A 13,428-nucleotide genomic window follows, 5' to 3' on the forward strand; every position below is an offset into this window, starting at 1 on the left:
AAACACTCATAGACAATCTCTACACATGTGTGGAACTTCAAGAAGGCAGATGAGACCGTCGGCTCAACAGATCGGATCCTTTTTTCTCATCTTTCAACTGGAAGAGAAGCTTGGAGAGAGCTGGAGAAGCGGCGTCGAGAAGTCTGCGCGTGTGGACGTAGCAAGTTTTTTTTTTGCAAGCTAGAGATTTTTTTGACAAATGCAAGCTAGAGTTGAAAGGCCAAAACTACAGCAGCAGAGCGGCACACGCACATCTGTCGCAGTCAATTTTTTTTTTTTTTTTTTTGCAAGCTAGAGTTGTTGTTTTTTTTTTGTTTGACAAATGCAAGCTAGAGTTGAAAGGCCAAAAGCCCAAAACTACAGCAGCAAAGCGGCACACGCACATCTGATCGCAGTCAACGGTCAACCCTTGCACAGCAGAGAGCAGACTGGGAGGCAAACAGATCAAGTCAATTCACAGCCGTCCGCGCGATGATCCGACGGCCCAGATCGGTCCTGTCCGATCCCGGAATTCGGTCCCCGTCCGGCGACGAAAGCGCGCAGATGAGATCTTCTTCCCCTCCGGTTTAGGCTAGACCTCGCCGGATGCCGGATCACCGCCCCACCCCACCCACACCCCCCATGCGATGAAGTGCCACTCTGTGTCCGCGCTCTGGTCGCCGTCACCGCCGTCACACCACGTCACCGCCGCCGCCGCAACCCCGGCCGCGCTCTTCACCGGCGCCGCAGACGGCACCGTCCTCCACTGGCCACTGGCGCCCGCCTCAGCTTCCCCATCCCCGCGCCCGTCTTCCCTCCTCTGCGCCCACGCTGCCGCCATCACCTCCCTCTGCCCACTCCCCTCACCGGCCTCCCTTCTCGCCGCCTGCACCGCGGGAGTGCTCTCCCTCTTCTCCACCTCCGCACCCCTCCGCTGCCTCCGCCGCCGCTCCCTCCCGCCCTGGGCCGGCTCACCCTCCCTCGTCGCTCCGCTCCCGTCCATCACCTCCTCCCACCCTCGCGTCGCGATCCTCTGCCACGCCCCTGATGACGGCCACCGTCACGTGTCAGCCCTCGTGGTCGTCGACGCGCGTACCCTCGCCGTCCTCTACACCGTCTTCCATGGGATCCTCTCGGTCGGGACTCCGAGGGCGATCGCGGTTAGTAGCGCCGGTGATGATGCAGTCAGCGTTGTGCTGGCTGACGCGCAGGGTCGCGTGCAGGTGATGCCCGTGGCAGAGGGCGCGGCTGTAGAAGTGGACTCACCCAGGCGTCTCAGCGTGAGCTCGGTGTCCAGCGTCGCGTCTGCGGAGATGGCGGACGGGAGGGTGGAGGCCTTGGCATTGTCTAATGATGGGAAGCATGTGGCTTTAGTGCTGAAGACCAGATGTTTGTTGAAATGCGTCACTGAGGGGGCTGTGCTCGGGGAGGTCTCTCTACTGGGTACATCTCTTTGCAAGGACGAAAACACAGTAGACAAGTTATGCACTGCTGGAGCTTTTTTCCTCAGCGGTGATGAATGGGATGCTCATGTTTCGGATGACGGCGTTGTGGTTAGGAACTTGGTGTTGTGGAGTAGCAATGGTGCTGCCACAATGTACAGGGTTGCTCTTGGTAGCTCATACTTTGAGTCTGAGGTAGTGTGTCAAATTCCTAGCAACTTATCTATGCAAGGAGAGGGACTGGAAATTAAATTTTGCCGGTCAGACCGGCATCTTGTTAGGGTTGAATCTCGCTTTTATATGGTCGCTGGGTCATTGTTGTGGAAACCAACAGTCCTCCATATGGTTCTATTGGGAATCCAGTTAGAACTGAATAAAACAGTGAATACGCAGACCAACCTACCTATGAGTGCCAGAAAAAATTGGCCATTTGGAGAAGGTATGGACCCTACTCCAAGGGCCAGGAAGAATTTAGGCCAGAGCCCTCTCATTCTCAATACAATACCAACCGAGGGTTGGAAGTGATTTCACAGATGTGCTCATCAGAAAGCAGTATGTTAGAAAGGTATGGAAGGACAGTGTCTTCGTCAATGGTACTTTCTGAGGATTCTTATGCTCCATATGCTGTAGTGTATGGTTTCCATAATGGTGACATAGAAGTTATCCGATTTCTGAACTTGTCACCTGCTGCTGCAAAATTTGGTGGTGGAGGGATTTACCCACATATTTCAGAGAGGTTATTTTTGGGGCACAAGAGAGCAATTCTTTGCTTGGCTGCACATTACATGCATGCCCACTCTGACTCTAGAAACTTCCACCGAGCACTCATATCAGGGAGTTTAGATTGTACAGTTCGTGTCTGGGATCTAGATGCTGGCACCCTTCTTTCTGTGATGCATCATCATGTTGGTTCAGTTAAGCAAATCATACTACCACCTCCGTGGACATACCACCCTTGGGATGACTGCTTCCTTTCTGTTGGAGAAGATGGCCTTGTGGCACTTGTTTCACTTCAAACCATGCGTGTTGAGAGGATGTTTCCTGGCCATCCGGGTTATGCATCATTGGTAGCTTGGGAGGGAGTAAAAGGGTACATAGCTTGTTTATGCAAGAATCTCCACTCTTGCAATGATGCAGGTAGCGGATTATATATTTGGGATCTGAAAACTGGTGCTCGAGAACGTGTTATCAATGGCACTGCTTCTCAGTCAGCGTTTGAGCACTTCTGCAGTGGTATATCAAAAAATGCAGTTACTGGCAGCATCTTAGGAGGAACAACTTCAGCATCTTCCTTACTTGTTCCAATTTTTAAAGACACGAGCCACCTTCGGTCTCATGCAGATAAAAGTGGTCATGATATTTCATCTGTGTCAACCAACCTTCACAATGGAAGTACAGTTTCCGTGACTGTAAATGCACCTACAACATATGATTTTAAGGGGAAGACGCCAGCTCCAGATGAAGCTCATGAATTCCATGGAGATAATTCTGGATACAATTCAGGAAAGGCTGTTTCTTCCCACAGTGTTCATAATAAAAAAATAAAGTGCCCAATAAAGTGCTCTTGCCCCTATCCTGGCATTGCAAGTCTGAGATTTGACCTCACGGCAATCATGTCAACACAAGGCATGACAAACATCAATAGTGATAGGCAGTTGAAAGATCATCTCCATAGCGAGAATCCTAAAGAAATATTGCAGCCTGGAACTTCAGATAGTCCTTCTCGTGTTCATGAAATGGATAGCCCCTCTAGAGAGTCACTGGAAGGGCGTTTACTTCGATTTAGCCTCTGTTTTTTGCATTTATGGGATGTTGATTGCGAGCTAGACAAATTGCTTGTAGACGAGATGCAAGTTTGGAAGCCAGAAGGCTGCCATATAGCAACTGGGGTGGTAGGAGACAGAGGCTCATTTACATTGATGTTCCCAGGCAAAGAAGCCACACTTGAGGTAAACTTTTGTGGACAGATCCCATTTCATATCAAAGCACATGTGAAGTCTGATCATGTTGTTTTTGCCTGTTTCAGCTTTGGAAGTCTTCAGCTGAATTTTGTGCCATGAGGTCACTGTCTATAGTGTCTCTTGCTCAACGCATGATTACATTATCTCGTTCTTGTACAAATGCTAGCAGGTATTGGTTCATTTGTTCCTTCTTTCATATTCATATTCATTTTTCTCAAAATTCTAGATTGGCACCCTTTTATTTGGTGTGCTAGAGTTGCAGCAAAATTTGGCAGAACAACCTCAACACTTTTCACCATGACCTGAAATATCGTTGTTTGTAACAAGTTTGGGTAATCTTAACCTATTATGCATTCCAGTTTAGTCTGGAATTTCTAAGTTCTGGCTGTTTACTAACTTCTATAATTTATAGGGTAAATCTCATTTACAACCCTAAGCTATTGTCAAAGTCTGATTTTTTGACCATAGAGCAAAACCATACTATGTGTTAGGTTGTAACTCCTACAACTGAACGGTCAATATATGGGATAATAGTTGTCTTAATAAATTAAGAATATTAGTAACAAAAGCAGGATGCATGCATAAAATGGTGGTGTGGCAGCATTTTAATTTTTCTTATTGTCCACTCCCTTTGATCCAAATTATAAGACGTTTTGGCTTTTCTAGATGCATTTACTATGTATCTAAACATAGTGTATCTGTAAGTGCATAGCAAAAGCTATTTATCTATAAAAGCCAAAACGTCTTATAATTTGGAATAGAGGGAGTGTTAAACATAAGTGTTGTTTCAGGGCAGGGAGCATTTTTTTAGGAAAAAGTCTACATAACCCCCTCAACTATACAGGGTGGACTACTTCACCGCCTGAACTATAAAACCAGATTTTTTACCCCCTGAATTTTCCAAAACCAATCAAATAACCCCCTCGAGCGGTTTTGGACGGTGGTTTTGCTACCGTGATGGTGGTTTTGTCTTTTTATTATTTATTTATTTATTTATTTATTTTCGTTGAATCTTTGAAAAATCATAGTAAATCACAAAAAATCATAAAATAAAAAAAAATCTAATTTTATTGGACTCCACATGAGTAGATCTACACAGTGAACATATAATTTGGTATACTTTAGTACAAATTTTTTTAATGTAGCTTTAGATATAAGCTTAATTAATTGGAATAATTCATAAATCTAAAGTTACAACAAAAATTTTGTACTAAAGCATACCATAACATATAATTTGGTATACTTCAGTACAATTTTTTTACTTGTAGCTTTAGATCTATGCTTAATTAATTGGAATAATTCATAAATCTAAAGGTACAACAAAAATTTTGTACTAAAGCATACCATATTATATGTTCATTGTGTAGATCGACTCATGTGGAGTCTAACAAATTTGATTTTTTATTTTATGATTTTTCTGTGATTTACTATGATTTTTCAAATATTTAGCGGAAATAAATAAAAAAGAAAAGACAAAAACACCGTACAAAACCACTTGACGGGGTTATTTGACCGGTTTTGGAAAGTTCAGGAGTAGAAAATCTGGTTTTATAGTTCAGGGGTGAAGTAGTCCACCCTATATAGGCCTTGTTTAGTTTCTGAACTATTTTGCAAAATTGCAAAATCCCAAACAGAATGTTCAGCACACCAAAATACTGACATTTTGTATTTTGCTTTTGCTGTTTACTTATCAAAATATTTTGCAAAACTGCAAGTCATGCAGCTGCATTAAATGGTTGCCATGCAACCCCATGCACATGCAGCTTGCCGTTAATGCTGCTGTTCCTGTGCTTGGCCACCATGCACAACAAGCATAGATTCAAGTATACACAAAATCACAGGCACTGTTCATGCAAACTTTATTACAACAAAACTGTAATCATCCTATTACAACATTTATTTCCTATTACAACCACATAATGGGCTCAACAATGTTACAGTAAACATCACAGCTCATATATGTCTTCAAACATTCACAGATACTCGCATGAATTCAAAACTGTCGTAAAAAAATACTCACAAACCGCAGCAATCAAATAAACAAACCTGTGAAGAATCACAACACTTTTACGAACCACTTGCCATAGCATAAGCAAGCGAGTCACGGAATGCAGCCATCGGGTTTGGACCATCTTCGACAACCTCAGGAGGTGGCTGATTCTCATATGCTTGTCGCGGCACATAGTTCTCATTATTGTCACACCTATGGAAGTGCTTATCTGGTATGCCACTGCTTCTCATAAAATTATGCAGGGCCATACATGCAACAATGATTTTGGATTGCTTGTGAGGTGCGTATGGAGGGATCTTTTGCAACATGCGCCACTTCATTTTCAAAACTCCAAATGCCCGCTCAATAACATTTCTAAGGCTAGAGCGCGCATAATTGAAGATTTCCTCTTTACCTTGTGGCTCGGGCCCGTCACGGAACTCCTGCAGATGGTACTTGTTGCCTTTGTAAGGAGCTAGGTACCCCTGCTTGTTCGCATATCCCGAGTCCACGAGATAGTATTTCCCTGCATCAACAAACAAGCAGTTAGCCACACTGTCATCAAGTATTACAATCAGTCATGTGTATCAATTAGTTAGTACCTTGAGGTGGATGTGGGAACACAACGCTATATGTTGTTGTCGAGTCATTGAACACTCTCATGTCATGAACAGATCCAGGCCAACCAGCATTCACAAAGGTGAACCTCATGTCGAAGTCACAACAAGCCATAAAATTGTGTGTAGTGATTCCCTTGCGGCACAAGTGCTGAACAAACATGTCATTTGGCACTACACATTGGACATGAGTCCCATCTATGGCCCCTATGCAGTCCTTGAAATGTGGATAAAACCTAGGATTTCTAAGCCTTGGATGCAGTGTTCTAAACTCTGGGTCAACTGGCTTAATGATGTCTGCTGCTAGCTGCACAAGGCTATTCAAGACTCTGTTGAACATTTTTGAGACAGTCCCCAAAGACCTCTCAAATCTGTCCTCAGCTTGCCTAACAGACTGTGGTGCCCCAACCATCCATAAGAACATGCGTAGAGCCTCAAAAGAAGTCGACTTGGTAGTCGATTTCAGACCGTACTTATCACATAAAAGTTCATGCAAGGTAAAGAACATTGTAGGGGTCATTCTAAACATGTTGTGACATGACTTCTCACTGGCCGTCTTAGCATGAACCCATTCAATGCCACTCATTTTAGGAACTCTATAGTCAGCTCTACACATGTACTTGTCAATGTGCATTGCATATTGGTACATACCGAAGATGAACTCATCCTCCTCAGCATCTTCCATCATCTCATCCAGCAACTCATCTTCTTCCTTCTCCAACTGCTGCAGCAACTCCTCCCTTCGTGCATCATACCAAGAAATCTTAGCCTGCCACAATTACAGCACAGAGTAGTCAGCATATGGTACAACACAATCAAGTTTATCAGAATGCCCCAAAAGTAGCATAGTAGCACATACAAATTCATAATGCAACAAAAATTGGTGATCAAACAAATTAGTACATTCAAAGGTCTTTCCAAACAAATCAGAACATAGAGTTCAGAGTTCTTGAAAAGAAAGAAATAAAACCACACACACGTACGCACTACAACATACATCACAACCAAAAGCATCGGCCCTCATCTCCAGCAAAAGGTTCTACACTGTCAGTGGAACTACGGCGCCATTGCTACATGCATTAGATGGAAGGTGTTCTAGGGGTCCACCGGCGGAGGGTTGCTGGCGAGCTTCTGGATGATTCGTATCCTCACTGTCTCACTTGACGAAAGGAACAAATCCATCTGCGCTTCATTCTCTGCCAGAGCAAGGAGTCCGTCCAACAGGGCTGGCGTGTCTCGAGAAATGCCAAGCTCATGCTCAGCAATCCTAGAGCACTCAGCTATTTTCCAGTTCACAGCTGTCCTTGCGGCGTCCTTGTCCTGTGCTTTTTTCTGAAGGGCATTCTTGTGAACCTCCAGCCTCTCTCTAGCAAGCTCCAAATGCGAGTTCATGTGCTGGTTCATGACCCTCGCGTATGTGTTCTTGGTCTTCTTGTTGGGGCTCGTTGCAGTTGTGCTAGTGCTTCCTGTCCTTTTGGTCCCAAGGCTCATAGGGGTAGGGGTGTCCTCGTCATCTGCTCCTTCGTCATCAGATGTAACTTCATGCACTTGAGTTGTTGGACCAGCAGCTGGAACGTACGATGAGGAGCCATCAACTGTGTTCCCGGCAAACATCTCGTCGAGCTGATCTAAGTACGGAGGCAGTCCATTTGACCTAATCTTCATGAACTCGCATTCCTGCAGGCAGTGAAACAGTTAGATATTGTTGGAGATGTACAAGTGAAATGCAATGTATAGTTCATGAGACACATACCGTAGCGTTGTCGTTCCACCACTTGTCTGTAGCTTGGATGAACCCGTCGGCATCTATAATAACTCCAGTGTGCGTACGTGCAAGGCTACAGAACCTCCACAGCTTCTTAAGGGTCCTCTGTTTGCCCTGCAATTGTTCCCTATCGTGCAGCAAACCTGTTGCAGCATAGTACCTACTGCTCAACCCCTTCCAGCCATATTCGTTCATTTGGCCTCTAGGGCAATTGCCGTTTTGCATCTCTAAAACGTAGCAGTCGCAGTACTTTATTAGATTTTCTGTGGTACAATTAGCTTTGCTCTTGTGCACCTAAACCGTGATAGTATGAACAGATGATGAAAACAGAAAGCAGAATGTATAGTAATTCGTATGTATGATATCGTCATTGCAACCCCTAAACAGAAACATGCCCTCTGGGCTATCCGAGAATGAAGTTATCATGAACTGGCCAACACATAACAACCATACCACGAAACCCTAATCACATTGTACACAGAAGTAATGTCCGAAACAAAAATAAACAAAAATAAACAGAAATATCTATAGTACAAACATAAACAAAAATATTTAAAGTAAGCTACTACACATGCAGTTACCAGGTACGCAAGGTGTTGTTTAGAGCAGTAAGTAGTTCACATGTACAAAACATAATTACTGTCAAATAGAAGTAAACTACTTGACATGTTCTAAGCAGGTAGGCAGGGTCTTGTTTACCTTTCCGACAGAAGCTTGTGAGCGGTGCCCGCGTCCTCGGCCGCGAGATGACGTGCGTGTAGATCTAGGGTTGCTGCCCCCGCTAGGCGACAATGGGTCGCCGAAACCTTCCTCTGCTGACCCCATAGGGTCACCAGCTTGCCGAGGCGGCCGGAACAAGGGACGCCGAGATGCCCCCACCGTCGGAGGGCGAACGGGAGGCGGCATAAGATCTCTGCTTCCGCGGAGATGCTCGGCGTAGTGGTCCACGTCCTCGGCCGCCCATTGGTCCCCAGCGTTGATGTGGAGGCCGTCGAACCCTAGGTGCGGGTTGGGGTACGAGCTTGACCCAGCACCGGATCCGAAGCCGCTTGGTCCAGAGCTGGCCCAGAAATCGCGCGTGACGCCGCCGGCCGCAGATCCGCTGTTGTGGGTCCGGTTGAAGGGAGCCTCGTCAGCGTCGAAGCCGCCGCAGCCATGGCCGGCCATGGTTGGCAAGATAAACGCGACGATGGATCTAGAGGGGGGACCTAGGCTGTGTGGAGCAAGGAGGGGAGAGCGTCGCGGCGGAGGGAGAGGAGAGCGTCGCGGCGGCGGAGGGAAGGAACGGGGGAGAGGAGAGCGTCGCGGCGGCGGAGGGAAGGAACGCGAGAGAGGAGAGCGTCGCGGCGGGCGGTGTGCGCTGCGGGTGGGCGAATGCGGAAGGGTTAGGGTTTGACGCGGCGGCCGGGTATAAGTACGACCGCGCCCTGGAATTTTGGGCTGCCAGAGCCGCCGTTTAGGCCTGCGAAATCGGCCCAAAAAATTTCGGGCCCGTTTACTTCCAAAAGGCCAAATTGCAAATTTTTTTGGATTTCGGCCCAAAATTTCGGGAAGTAAACAAGGCCATAGTGGAGGGGGTTATGTAGACTTTTTCCCTTTTTTTTCACATACACTTGTGCTTGTATTTAGGTACCTATCAAGCGTTAAGTATTTTCATGACTATTTATGTTGGTTGGGAGGACCTGAGATGGGTTATTATGAAAGTATTTCGTAACAAAGGCATGGTGCCATTTGTTGTCCTGCAAAACGTTAACTCAAATCTTGAACCTTATAAAGAACCAAAAAAATAAAAAATAAAAATGTAACTAACTTATGAGTAATTTGTTGGCATTGTAAATAACAAGAAATAGGCAGCAAATTCGAGTTTTTAGAATACTCGAACCTGCATTTTGTGGGTGTACATCCACCTCACCTGCTGATGCACAGTTATTACTTTTATAAAGAACAACAAAATCTTGTTCAAGGGTGAAGTGATATACTTCTTTATTTAGTTCAATGGATGAAATGAGATGGAAAAAGTCCTTTAGGGGGTTGGCTGGACTGATGAAATAGTTACATGAGTAAATTGGACATTTCCTTAAAAAACCTAAGTAACTATGATTATTATTTGAGAAAACTTAAGTTAACGATAACCAGTATTTGTATTGTGACATGTCCTAGTCGGTTCTGATCCCATTCTTATGTACGGTTGTTTTCATAATTGTGTCAGTTTTTGGAATGCCTGGTCTCTCAGTATAACTTGAATTCATGCCTGTATTATGCTTGTACTCACTTTTGTCTTGTTTCAGTGCATTAGCAGCATTTTATACAAGGCATTTTGCTGAAAAGGTTCCGGATATAAAACCTCCATCTCTACAGGTTCTATTATATTTATTTCAGATTTCAGATACTATTTGTTGCAATCTTGTGACTCTTTACAACTTCACAACTTCGTTATTATTCTTTATCATATGAAGAAAAGGACACTGGAGACCCTGTTGTCACGTTGGCTTTATGAAATAAAGTTATACCGTATTGATTCTTAGGTTGTAATTGCTTAGTTGATGCTCCAAATATGATAATCTGACTAGTCAATTTAGTATGCTTAGTTGAGTTTGTTTCCAAATCACGACCAAAGTTGTTAGGATTGGGATACTAGATACTAGGTAGTATCGTTTTTCTCCAGCTCCGAGCAGTATTGGATCGTACATCGTAGTATCGAGATCCTATTAGATTTTCTTTTTAAGTTTAATTTAATATCAGTTAAATAAGTAGAACTATATGTAGCCATTCTGTAAGAAAAAGATAGAGTAATAATACTATCATGAGTTCATGGCATAGACATAAAGAGATATTTGTGAAAAGAAAACCGCACACAACAAAGAGATATTATCAAGCAGTATTATTAAGCAGAAAATGCATTATCTGTTTTTCTTTTGAGTAAGCATAACTTGTGGCACCAAGGAAACGTAGATCACAGACGCCACTAACGGTGCTATGGTACCAGGATTGTAGGATTTTGCTAGAGCTCTTCAAGGATGCTTTTATTGTACTGTGGGCCAATCAGGTAGCAGGCTAGAGCTGCTTCAGAACAGAGACAGAGAAGTGGAGGGCAGAGAATGAATGACCTCTCTGGGATAATGCAGATGCTGCTAGCAATTCCAGCGATGTTCTGGATGTTTATCTCTCTCTCTCTCTCTCATACCAAATCTTTGTAGCTGGCCACAAGGATTCCTCACCATCCCTATGTAATGTTGAACAAACAAACAACAAAGGCTGGGATTGTGGGAATGATTGGTTTGCATCTGCTGCTTGGTTCAATTTGAAGACCTAAAGCATTACTCTACAGCTAAGGAAAAAGAAACCCAACAACTAAAGCATAAGAAGCTAAAATGGCTGTGATCAGCCGTACAACTTTACAGCTCTACTTTCTATCTTAAGGGGAATCCTAGATTGGAGCTCCAATAACAGCATAACACACAAGCTTATCTTTCATTTGTCCTCCTAAGCCTTGCCTATGGTCTTCGACTTGATGTGAACCATTCCAATTGAGCTCTCATCTCATGGAACTTTGCCCGTCCAAGAGATTTGGTGAGAATGTCGGCAAGCTGGTCCTTGGTGTTGATGTGACTAGCCTTCACACTCCCGTCCTCATGAAGTGGTACTTGATCCGGATGTGCTTGCTTCTCTCGTGGAAGACGGGGTTCTTGGCCACTGGCCAGTGCCAGAGTAGACTTGCTGAACTCAACTGAACTCGACTGCTTGGTCCTCCTTGCCAAGCAGTTTGCCCAGCAGCCGAGCCAGCTAGAGTGCTTGTGTTGCAGCTGAGGTGGCAGCAATGTACCCAGCTTCACAGCTTGACAGTGCCACCACCCGTTACTTGAGGGACTGCCAGCTCACGAGACAGTTGCCGAGGAAGAACAGCATGCTGCTCGTGCTATTGCTCGTGTCGATGTCACTGGCAAGGCCACTGTCGTAGTAGCCGATGAAATGTGCCGTGCCGGGACGCATTGCATAGTGCAGGCTGAGTGCCCGTGACACAGTGTAGAATCTGCTTGATGGCCTGCTGGTGCTCCATCGTGGCCGTTCCATGAACCGACGTACCCGACGGCAAACGCCAAGTCCGGCCGGGTGTGCGCCAGGTAGCGCAAGCTGCCGATGATGCGCTGGTACTGCATTGCATCGACCTCCTCCACTATGCTGTAGCGGCTCACCTTCAGCTGCTCCTTCATCAGAGTGTGGGCTGGGTATCACCCATTCAAGCCACTGAACTCGATGATGTGCTTGGTGCAGTGAGCTTGATGGAGGGAATTGCCAGAGTCATCGGGCGCACCTTAATGCCAAGGTAGAAACAGAGGAGGCCAAAGGTCACTCATCTAGAAGGTAGCCTTCATTTGAGCCTTGAATGCCTCCACCTCTGCTTCTTTCGCGCCGGTGATGATGAGGTCGTTGATGTAGATGTAGACGCAGACCAACAGGGTGGAGCGACTGCTACCCTGCCGGTGCACAACCGCTTTGTGCGTGCTTTGCTGGAAGCCCATCTCCTTGAGGGTGCTGTCCAGCTTGCATTCCAAGCCCTCGGTGCTTGTCGCAGGCCATAGAGTGACTTCCGCAGTTGCAGCATCTTGCCCTCCTTGCCAGCAATGACGAAGCCAGGGGCTGCCGTACGTACACCTTCTCCTTCAAGTCGTCGTTGAGGAATGCTGATTTCATGTACATGTGGTGGACGCGCCACCCCTCGTCGGCAGCCAACGTGAGGATGCAAATGGACTCAATACGAGCCACGGGTTCGCGAACACAGTTGATCCCTTCCTGCTGCGTGAAACCTTGTGCAACAAACCTTGCCTTGTGCTTGACAAACTCGCCTGCCTCGTTTTTCTTCAGCTTGAACACCCATTTGAGAGTGATCGGGCGGTGGCCATCGGGCATATCTGTTAGAATATAATTATAACAGCCCATATTGGGCTTACGGCCCATTGGCCTTGTACCCCTAGCCTGACTTGTATTAGTACCACTTGTAACTTGTACATGTACTGCAGCCTTCCCAGCTATATATATGAAAGGTCACCCCCCTATTGGGTGTGCGGTGTTTCTCTACATGGTATCAATCTAATCACGATCCTCGCTTCCTCTGCTCGTGCGCCCTGACTCTAGGGCTCGTGCCATCGCACCACACAGCTGCCGCCGCACACTAGCGCCCTCAGCCGCGCCGGTCCGCCGCCCGTTTGCCGCCGTCCCAGCCGCTTGACTTCGTCGCGCCGCCCAAGCCGCGGCCAACCCGGCCGCCCGACTTCGTCGCACCGCCCCAGCCGCCGCCTCTCCTGGCCGTCTGACTTCGTCGCGCCGCCGCCTACCCGCACCCCTGCTCCTCGTGATCAGGCGTGCCAGTCCGTCATGACAGAATCGTCGCAGTCCTCTGCTACCTCCGGCGTCCTCGGGTCGTCCACATCCGGCGCCATGGGAGACGGCGTCGCCCCTGCCTTCTTCGCTGCCTATGCAGCCGTCAACGTGAAGCAACACGTTCTGATCTCCCTCAGCCTCGAGCGTCCCAACTACTTCAAGTGGAAGGCGTTCTTCACCGCCCTCTGCGGCATGTATGGGCTGCTCGGCCACATCGACGGCACGGAGGACGCGTGCCCGACTGACCCCATGTGGTCTCAGCGCGACGCCTGCATCCGTGGCTGGATGTACGGCT

The 13,428-nt window shown here is 46.6% G+C and overlaps 1 protein-coding gene across 1 annotated transcript in view; it reads left to right on the top strand.

Moving 5' to 3' along the window:
* The window catches only part of LOC8085378 (WD repeat-containing protein 7), a 42,859-nt gene continuing 29,909 nt past the window's right edge, over positions 479–13,428 (top strand). The window contains exons 1-4 of the mRNA XM_002437006.2: positions 479–1,832; positions 1,886–3,370; positions 3,448–3,551; positions 10,043–10,112. Coding sequence (XP_002437051.2) covers positions 627–1,832; positions 1,886–3,370; positions 3,448–3,551; positions 10,043–10,112 — 2,865 coding nt within the window. The 5' untranslated portion in view covers positions 479–626. The remainder of the gene's footprint in view (positions 1,833–1,885; positions 3,371–3,447; positions 3,552–10,042; positions 10,113–13,428) is intronic.

The sequence above is a fragment of the Sorghum bicolor genome, chromosome 10 (genome assembly GCF_000003195.3).
Source record: "Sorghum bicolor cultivar BTx623 chromosome 10, Sorghum_bicolor_NCBIv3, whole genome shotgun sequence".
Classification (NCBI taxonomy): Eukaryota; Viridiplantae; Streptophyta; class Magnoliopsida; order Poales; family Poaceae; genus Sorghum; species Sorghum bicolor.